General features: G+C 60.1%; 1 protein-coding gene and 1 non-coding gene across 2 annotated transcripts; both read right to left on the minus strand.

Annotated features, from left to right (window-relative positions):
* Window positions 1-892: 892 nt before the first annotated feature.
* LRCOL1 (leucine rich colipase like 1) lies at window positions 893-2482 on the minus strand (the record flags this gene model as incomplete). Its single annotated transcript, XM_071210034.1, has 3 exons — window positions 893-1146; window positions 2072-2194; window positions 2333-2482. Coding segments are annotated over 3 exons (276 nt in total), but the record flags the coding sequence as incomplete, so codon positions are not given.
* Window positions 2483-2579: 97 nt separating this feature from the next.
* LOC101423991 (uncharacterized) lies at window positions 2580-4125 on the minus strand. Its single transcript, XR_009181724.2, has 3 exons — window positions 3927-4125; window positions 3491-3609; window positions 2580-2706 (listed from the first exon to the last, which is right to left on the minus strand). It is a non-coding gene; the product is annotated as an uncharacterized protein (transcript).
* Window positions 4126-9350: the final 5225 nt, after the last annotated feature.

Genomic DNA, 9350 nt, shown 5'->3' on the forward strand with positions numbered 1-9350 from the left:
GCCAATTTCAGAGACAAAAGGTAGATTGTAGGCTACCAGGGGACAGGGAAGGCGAGGGCAGAGGGAGCTGTTGCTCAGTGGCGCAGTTTCTGTTTGAAGTGATGAAAAAGTCAGGTTAATGGCTGCTGGGACGGTAGCACAACATTGTATCATTAACATCCTTGAATTGTGCATTTGAAAGTGGTTACAATGAGAAGTTTTAAGTTGTATAACTGTTACTACAATAAAAAAGCAGAAGAAAAAAAAAAGCATGGCATGCAAACCACAGTGCTTAGAAATTAGTAAGCGCTCAATAAATGTTAGTTGCTATTAAAAAAAAAAATTACCTCGGTCCTCTGGGTACAGAACAGCGGGTAAGATGTCTGCCCCAAGGAGGTAGCTGGTGGGAGCAGCAGCGCAAGGAAAGCCTGGGCACGGGCCAGCAGAGGAGGAGGCAGCGGGCCCCGCACCCACCGAGGAGAAGGAAAAAGGAAAAGAGACTCCAGGTGTGGGCCATTTGCCCCTCCGGAAAGGCTTGGGTTTTGGTCTGGTGCCCTGAAGTAACAGCACTGGAGTGTTATCAGTCAGCAACGTGTAGGAGGTCTTTTCAGTTTGAAGTACCAATGTATGATTTCACTTGCAATGGCAAAATTACTTAGAGCTATAACAGCAGCTTTACCACAGAATTTCCTGCAGGAAAGGAAATGTGCCATGCAAATCTGAAGCGCTCTAGCGGCTGACTCTTTTCCAAGCATGACAACTGTTTTCACAGCGTGACCACGCCTTAGGGAGGAGCCTATGGTATTTTTTTAGGATCCTGTACCTGGGAAGCAGGTGCTCAACCACTGAGCTACACCCGCACCCCGGGATCTAGTGTGTTTCACCTGAACAGAGCCCACTTTTCTACGATCTCCACATTGTCTACAGGTTTTTATGTCTTTATTATCCGGCAAAAACAGGAGAGGTAAAACGCCTCCTGATTCAGCTGAGGACGTTGCGCTGGTGTGCCTTCTAGGACCTCAGGGCGCACAGACACGCCGTGTCATCGCTGTCAGGGGTCGTTCATCGCTGTGGGATTTCCACGGTGGCTCGGCCCAGAAGGAGGGCGCAGGGGATTGAGGCCCCACGCCGTGCCCAGCGCGCCCCGCCAGGTCGACGTCCACGTCACTAAAGGGAATGACAACAGTTAGAACGTGCGTAGAGCCGGAGCTGGGTGTCGCCTCCGAGCCGGCTCGTCGGGGCGCTGTCCCCTGCCCCTGCTGCGGCTGAGGACGCCTGGGATGCCCCACCCCCGTCCCCCCCACCCCCCCATCGCTGCGCCCTGGCGGGATCGGAGGGCAAGGCCGCCGCCAGGAGCAAGGCCGGGGAAGGTGTGCAGAGAGGAGCGCGGCCCTGCAGCGCCCGGCCCCAGGGCCCCTCTGTGGTCAGACGGGCGGCCCGGGACGTGCCCACGTGTGTCAGCGCCGCGCCGGCCTGCGAGCCGCAACCTCCTCCCGCCCTCCTGCCGTGCTCTCGGCAGCGCGCTGCTGGTCTGTTCCCCAGGGGTGGCCTGGGGGCCGGTGCCCGGGGGGTGCCCTGTGCCCGGGGGGGTGGCTGTGGCCCTGGCCCTCCAGTCCTCTTTCCACCTGAGGACCCTGGATCCCCCGCTGGGCTCGGCCAATGGAAGGAGCAGGAGGAGTGGGGAGCCCCTCTGTTGCAGGCCTGGCCAGCAGCCCGGCTCCTGGCGAGCAGGCTCTCCTGGGGCTCCCCCAGCTCAGACACCAGCCTCCTGCCCGGCATCCCCTCCGCTCTGAAACCCTTCCCCGGGTGGGGGGGCACCTGCTTCCTGCTGTGGCCCAGGCTCAGGGCCCCCGCCCGTCTGCTCTGTCTTCCTTTCCCGAAGGTGCCAGGTGCCGGCCCGTGCCAGGGACGCTGGGCGCCGGCCCCTCTGGGGAGGCCACCCGTTGCCTGGCCCCTCCAGGTCGGATTTGGGGCTCCAACGGGCCTCTGAGCGGGAGCCGCGCCCTTCTCGTGGCGCTTGGGGGCAGCAGGGGTCGTGCGGGGGCGGCGGGGATGGGCTCCCGGGGTCCCGCAGAGCCCCCGCAGCTCTCACCACGGGCAGGCACTGGGCCAGGATCCCACTCCGCGGCATGCAGTACGAGTTGCCCGCCTCGCTCAGCTGGAGGCAGCACCTGCTCTTGCACTCGTTGTGGCTGTTGCAGTAGTCCCGGTCCGGCTGGGGGGCACTGAGTCAGGGGCCCCCCGGGGCGCCCCCTCCCCCCGGGCGCCCCCCCGCGGCGGCGCCCCTCTCCCGGGGAGACCCCTCCCCGCCGGGCGCCCCCTCCCCCCGGGCGCCCTCCCGCGCCGCCCGCACCTTGCGCCAGGGCACGCACTGGAAGAAGATGGTCTTGGGCATGCAGAACCACTGCGGGCTGTAGTGGTGCCGCACGCAGCAGCCGCTCAGGCACTCGGAGTGGTCGGCGCAGCTGTAGCCGTTGGGCTGGGCGGGGAGGAGCGGCGCGCTCCTGGGCGGCCGTCCGCGGCCCTGCGCCCCGCGCCCCCGCGCCCGCGCGCCGCCGGCCCCGCGCCCCCCGCGCCCCGCGCCCCCCGCCCCCGCGCGCACCTTCGCCAGGACAGGCACTGCAGGAAGACCGTCTGCGGGCTGCAGAACTTCTCGGGGTTCAGGCTGGTGGTGACGCAGCAGTCGCTGTGGCACTCGGAGTGCTCCTCGCACATCTCGCCGATCCCCTGCGGAGTCGGACCTGCGTTCCCGCCCGCGCGGGCCTCTGCCCCTCCTGCTCCTCCCCCGCGCCCCCCGCCGCTCAGGGCCCTTCAGGAGCACAGGGGAGCCTTCCCCCTCCCGCTGGGACGGCAGGTGCCTCGGAGGACGCTCGGGAGGACGCTGGAGAGGGGTAAGTGGAGGCACAGGCGCGGGCAGGGGAGGGGAGGCCGGAGGGCAGTTCCAGGTGAGGGCCCGAGGCTGGCTTCCCACTGGCCTAGACCCAGGTCCACAGGGCAGCCGCGCAGGCCTGCTCGTCTCCAGCCTTAAAAGGTCAGTGAAGGGGAGCGGATGTGGCTCAACTGATAGAGCATCCGCCTACCACACGGGGAGGTCCGCGGTTCAAACCCCGGGCCTGCTGACCTGTGTGGAGCTGGCCCACGCACAGTGCTGATGCGCGCAAGGAGTGCCCTGCCACGCAGGGGTGCCCCTGCGTAGGGGAGCCCCACGCACAAGGAGTGCCCCCCAAAGGAGAGCCGCCCAGTGCAAAAAAAAGTGCAGCCGTACACGCAGAGAGCTGGTGCGCCAAGATGACACAACAAAAAGAGATGCAGATTCCCAGTGCCGCTACCAAGAATACAAGCAGATACAGAAGAAAGCACAGCGAATGAACCAAGAGAGCAGACAACTGGCGGGGGGGGGGTGGGGGGGGAATGAATGAATCGAGTGAATAAATAAATAAAATAATTTTTTAAAAAGTCACTGAAAACCCAGGAGCTTCTGACTGTGTGGGCAGTCCCGGGTTAGACTCACCTTATGGAATCGTGCTTTGACTTGCCTACTCATCATCCTCAAATTCAAGGATGTCAGTGCCAAGGGCAGGAGCAGCAGCAGCAGTGACAGCCCCCCGAGGCTAGCCATGGGCTCTGCACCTGTCAGTGCCAGGGAAGCCCCCGTGAGCCGGTCGCCACCGTCGCCCCGGGGCCTCATCTGTGCTCGGCTCCCCGTCTCTCCGGATTTTAAATACCCTTCCCAGCAAATGAATGGCTGTGGAGGTTTTGGATCTGAACAAGGGCATCCCTGCCACTGGCACCAGCCTTCGTGCCCAGGCTTGCACCTGCCGGGCCTCGCCTCAGGCTCCCCTCTCGGGAGAGCCCATCCCCGGAACCACCGCTGGTCAGGCGCACCACCGTCAGAAATCAGGCTGCGGGGAAGCGGGCTTGGCCCAGGGGTTAGGGCTTCCACCTACCACAGGGGAGGTCCGCGGTTCAAACCCCAGGCCTCCTTCTCCCGTGTGGAGCTGGCCCATGCGCAGTGCTGATGCGCGCAAGGAGTGCCCTGCCACGCAGGGGTGTCCCCTGTGTAGGGGAGCCCCACGTGCAAGGAGTGCGCCCTGTAAGGAGAGCCGCCCAGCGCGAAGGAAAGTGCAGCCTGCCCAGGAATGGCGCCGCCCACACAGAGAGCTGACACAGCAAGATGACGCAACAGAAAGAAACACAGACAAGAATGCAACAAGAATGCTGACAAGAATGCAAGCGGACATGGAACACACAGAGAATGGACACAGAGAGCAGACACCTGGGGGGGAAGGGGAGAAAAAAAATAAATCTTAAAAAAAGAAAGAAATCAGGCCACGACTGCGCACCTGCAGCTTTGTTAACACACCGCGAAACCGGGCACTTGCTCGCTCGCACTGCCCGCTGCCACCCGGCCCTGGCCGGTAGCCGGCGTCTCGCTGCCCCTCGGTGGACACTGGTCAAATCAACGTCTTACTGATTGCGGCTGCCTCTGCCCAGCCCCCGCCCCAGGTAACGGGGCAGTCCAAGACCCTGGGCTGGTCGCGGCCACCTTCTGGGCCCGGCCAGTCCAGAAGAGAATGCCCGAGCCGATCCGGGTGCTCCTGTGCCCGATCAAGGCCGGAGGGGCACAGGGAACCTCTTTTCCTCCCCCAGTTAGGAGGCTCCAAGGACACAATCGCAGAGCGGCCAGCAGCCCCCTTACTTGGGAGGCCCCCTCCAGAAGATGAGCGGGGCTGAGGGGGGCCGGTGCCTGCCGCTGCCCCCACGTCCCCAGCGCGCCGCCGGCAATGTCCTTTTCTGCTAAGCGGGTGGGGTTGGATCCCGTCCCTCGCAGGGGCCAGTCGAGCCCAGCTCAGCCCGCAGGCCTCACGGCGCCATGGGGGCTCACAGTGGAGCCAAGATGCCCCTCGAGGAAAGGCCAGCACGGCCGAGGATTTCACGGCTGCCCCAGAAGCATGTCGCGGGCCAAGCCGGAATGCTGGGCGCCCGGGGGTCCTGCGGCTGGGCCCGCGGGGCCAGCAGGAGGGCTTTCCCCTTAGAAAACCATTTTAAAGGCCCCCCAGGCCTGGAACGACTGCCCTGCCCATGGCCCGCCGCGCCGGACGCTGCCCACCGCTCGCTGGTCCCGCTCGGCCCTCGCCCGCTGGCCCCGCGGCGCTGGCCGCGGTGCTGCCCCTCGCCACTGCACTGCAAGGCTCCTCGGGGCAACGGTGCCTGCCGACAGCCCTCTCCCGGGAAACGCGGCTCCATCTAGGGTCAGGCCGCCGCCCCCTAAGAGCGCCGGAGGCCCGACGGGCTGCGGGGACCTGGTGTGGCCGCACAGCCTCAAGCGCCCACGCATGCAGCCAGCTCCTGGCCACTCCAGGAGCCGCCAGGGCAGGGCTCGCAGCCTCGCGCCCGTGCACTGGAGATGCCCCAGGCCGGGGTAACGGGCAGGAGCCAGGGGCGCAGGTGCCCGCCGGAGCCCGGAGAGCTACCCCTGGTCGGGGGACGCCGAGAGCGGCGACCTGTGCCTCCTCCACTTTCCCTGGCACCGGTCAGCCAGCCCCCACCCCCGGCCTGGGGCACGGGCACAGAGGAGGGCAGCGTGGGCCAGCGGTGAACCCCTGGGGGCGGGGCTCGCTGCATCTGGCGTCGGCCGCTGTCCCCGTGGGGGCGCAGGGGCTCCGCCCTCCTGACGCCCGGCGCCAGGTCCCTCTGCAGCTCCCGTCCACTGGGCCTGGGCTCGGCCTCGGGCCTGCTTCAGCCGGTGAGATGTTAGATGTGAAGACTCAAAGGCGCGGGGGGCTCCTGCTGCAGCCGTCTCCCACCCCTGCCCCCACGAGGACACGTCCCGGCCGGCGGAGGAGATACCCGGGCCCAGAGTGGCTCCACTGGTCGGCGCGGCCACGGGTGGCCTCTCCGCCAACGGCCACCCGGCTCCCAGGCAAGACCAGCGCGGCCCAAAGTGGCCGCCCCAGTTCTGAGCAACAAAAGCTCTCGTTGGGGGCAGTGAGGGTTTGGGAAGATGCTCAGGAGCGGTTCTCAGGCAGCAGGTACTCAGAGGACCACCAGCTCCCCACATGGGGACACACGGACATTGTGTAACAGTGTCAGCAGGGGAAGAGAGACTTCCATCAATGGTGCTGGCCAAACTGGTCATCTAAATGATAAAAAGCATATTGTATCTAGATGCCATAGCAAGACCAAGATGATTCCAGATGGGTTGAAGACTTACGTGAAAAAAAAATTGGAGAAAAATATAGGAGATGGGGTTGGAAAGGATTGCTTAAATAAGACATTTTAAAAAGCCCAAAAAGAAGGTTGGAAAATTCAGGCCATTAACATTACAAACACCTCTTCATGTAGACAACAAATGAGATTGAAAAGTGACCGACCTACAAACTGTGATATTTGCAAAACCAAAAACTAGTATCCAGGTAAAGAAAAGAAAAAACAAAAGGAAAAAAAAAATACTAGTATCCAGAATATATGAATCAATAAGGAAAAAAACAAACAGGGAAGCGGATTTGGCCCAACAGACAGGGCGTCCTCCTACCACAGGGGAGGTCTGGAGTTCAAACCCCGGGCCTCCTGACCTGTGTGACGAGCTGGTCCACGCACAGTGCTGATGCGCGCAAGGAGTGCCGTGCCATGCAGGGGTGTCCCCCCGTAGGGGAGCCCCCCACACAAGGAGTGCGCCCCGTAAAGAGAGCCGCCTAGTGTGAAAAAAATGCAGCCTGCCCAGGAATGGTGCTGCATGCATGGAGAGCTGACACAGCAAGATGACATGACAAAGTGCGACACAGATTCCGGGTGCTGCTGACAAGCATACAAGCAGACACAGAAGAACACACAGCAAATGGACAGAGAGAGACAACTGGAGGGGGGAGGCAGTGAAGGGGAGAGAAATAAAAAAATAAACAAAATCTTAAAAAAAAAAAAACAATTCCTAAGAAAAATGGAAAAACTCATTAATGGGCATTTCACAAATGGCCCATAAATGTATGAAAACATGCCAAACTTCATTAATGATGGGAAATGAGGATTCCAAAAAAAAAGGAATAGTAAAAGGTATATATACCAGGTTGGCAGAATTACATAACCTGGTGGTAAGAAATGTTGGCAAAGACGTGGCACGGCGCAGTGAAAGTGACACCAACATGGATGAACCTCAAAAGCTCTGAGAAGGGAAGTGGATGTGGCTCGAGCACTTGAGCTCCTGCCTACCACACGGGAGGTCCTGGGTTCAGTTCCCAGCGCCCCCTAAAGAAGATGAGCAAGACAACAAGCTGACACAACAAAGAGACACTAGGAGGAAAACACGATGAGAGACACGACATAGCGGGAGCAGAGGTGGCTCAAGTGATTAGGTGCGTCCCCACATGGGAGTCCCAGCTTCAGTTCCTGATGCCTCCCCAAAGAGAAGACGAGCACACAACGAACAGACACAGAAAGTGTAAACAACGGAGGGGGGAGGAGTAAATAAAAAATGAATCTTTAAAGTTAATAGACTGTCTCTTAAAAAAAAGAGAGAAGCAGCAAGCTAGATTATTGCGTACAATATCCTTCACTTACAAAAAGTGCAAAATCAGGCAAAACTAAACAGTTGGGCATATGCGGAGGAGGTAGCACTATAAAGAAATGCAAGAGAATAATCGTCACAAAATTTAATCACAACAAATTTAGTTCTGGGAGTGGGGAGGGAGCTCAGGAAACGTTGGTGTTCTGTTTTTAACTCGATTGCTTGTTCCCCTGTTGTTCTTCAAAGTATAAATTTTATAAGCTCTTCAGAATGTGTATTTCATCACACATACAAAAATGAACAAATGAAAACCCTCGGCATGGGACCAGCTGGGAAACGACGCGGCGTGATGGTGGGTGCTGCTGTGCAGGGCAGGACGTGTCTCCTGAGGGGAGACCAACCTGCGATGCCAGGACTTCCCACACCAGCTGAGGAGGAGAGGCACCTGTCAAAATCCTGCCTAAGTATTACACCTAACAGGCCGCCCACGCTTTTTCGTTGTTTCCTGTCCCAGCAGCTCCAGGGGCCTGTGGACTCAGAGCTGTTGACGTCAAAGCGAGGAGTGCTTCCTCCGGTGATAATTCAGTAATTCCAAAACACTAGAAGCCGAGTCTCCAACCGGCTCTTTTTGGAGCTCATGCCATTAGACAAATGGGCAAAAAGAATTTATGTGTTGGGCTGATCTGTTCATTCTTCTGTCAAGGAAAACCACAGCTGCTGTCACACGGGGGCTGGGTGTGGCGCCTGAGCACGGAACGCCCTGCGGCGCGCGTGGGGGCGATTTCGCCTGTCAGCCTGGCTGGTCACGGCGTCTGCTTGTCGCTCAAGCAGCAGGCGCTGGCCTGTCGCTGTGAGGTATGTCACGGCTTGTATCATTAGCCAGGTGGCTGCATCTGTGCCTGATGACACCCACAATCAACCAGGCAGATGCCTTCAGCAATGCAAGGCGTCTCGTCCCATCAGTCGGAGCCTTAAACGGGGATCTGAGGCTGTCAGCAGTGAGGAAGGATTTCTGTCTCTACTTCAGCTTCTCCCGTGGGACTCGGGGTCGCCCGCAGTGAAGTTTCCAGCACGTGCCTTCTGGGGAATTCAGCATCGCCGTCACCGAGGTCCCAACTTGTGGCCTGCCCTACAGGACTTATACTTGCCAGTGTCCACAGCGTGAGCCAGCCCTCTGCCGAGTCTCCTCACGTCGCTCCACGTGTCCTCTCAGTTCTCTTCCGCTGGAGAACCTTCTCTGATACGCCACGTCCAGTGGTAACAGTTACAAGGAAACGACGACCTGTTCCAGCTGAGACCCAGGTCTCAGCTCCTCAAGCGTGACCATCTGGTTTCCTCGCAAGGTGAAGACCGGCCTCGGCCCGCTGGCTGGGCTGGGGCAGAAGCTGCAGCGCGGTGGGGACGAAGGACGCCGCAGCCCCTGTGCATCTCCAGGCCAGCTGTACAATGGGGATGAGCTGCCTCCCTCTTTTCTCCATGCCGTTCGTTCTTCTTATGACTTAGTTTCTTGGATGCCAAAGAAAATATGTGGGACGTGGACTTGGCCCAATGGATAGGGCATCTGCCTACCACGTGGGAGGTCCAAGGTTCAAACCCCGGGCCTCCTTGACCCATTTGGAGCTGACCCATGCGCAGTGCCGATGCGTGCGAGGAGTGCCGTGCCACGCAGGGGTGTCCCCCACATAGGGGAGCCCCACGTGCAAGGAGTGCACCCTGCGTTGAGCCGCCCCACACAAAGAAAGCACAGCCTGCCCAGGAGTGGTGCTGCACACACAGAGAGCTGACGCAGCAAGATGACACAACAAAAAAGAGACACAGATTCCTGGTGCCACTGAGGGTGTAAGCAGACACAGAGGAACACACAGCAGAT

This window comes from Dasypus novemcinctus, chromosome 19 (genome assembly GCF_030445035.2).
Source record: "Dasypus novemcinctus isolate mDasNov1 chromosome 19, mDasNov1.1.hap2, whole genome shotgun sequence".
Lineage (NCBI taxonomy): Eukaryota > Metazoa > Chordata > Mammalia > Cingulata > Dasypodidae > Dasypus > Dasypus novemcinctus.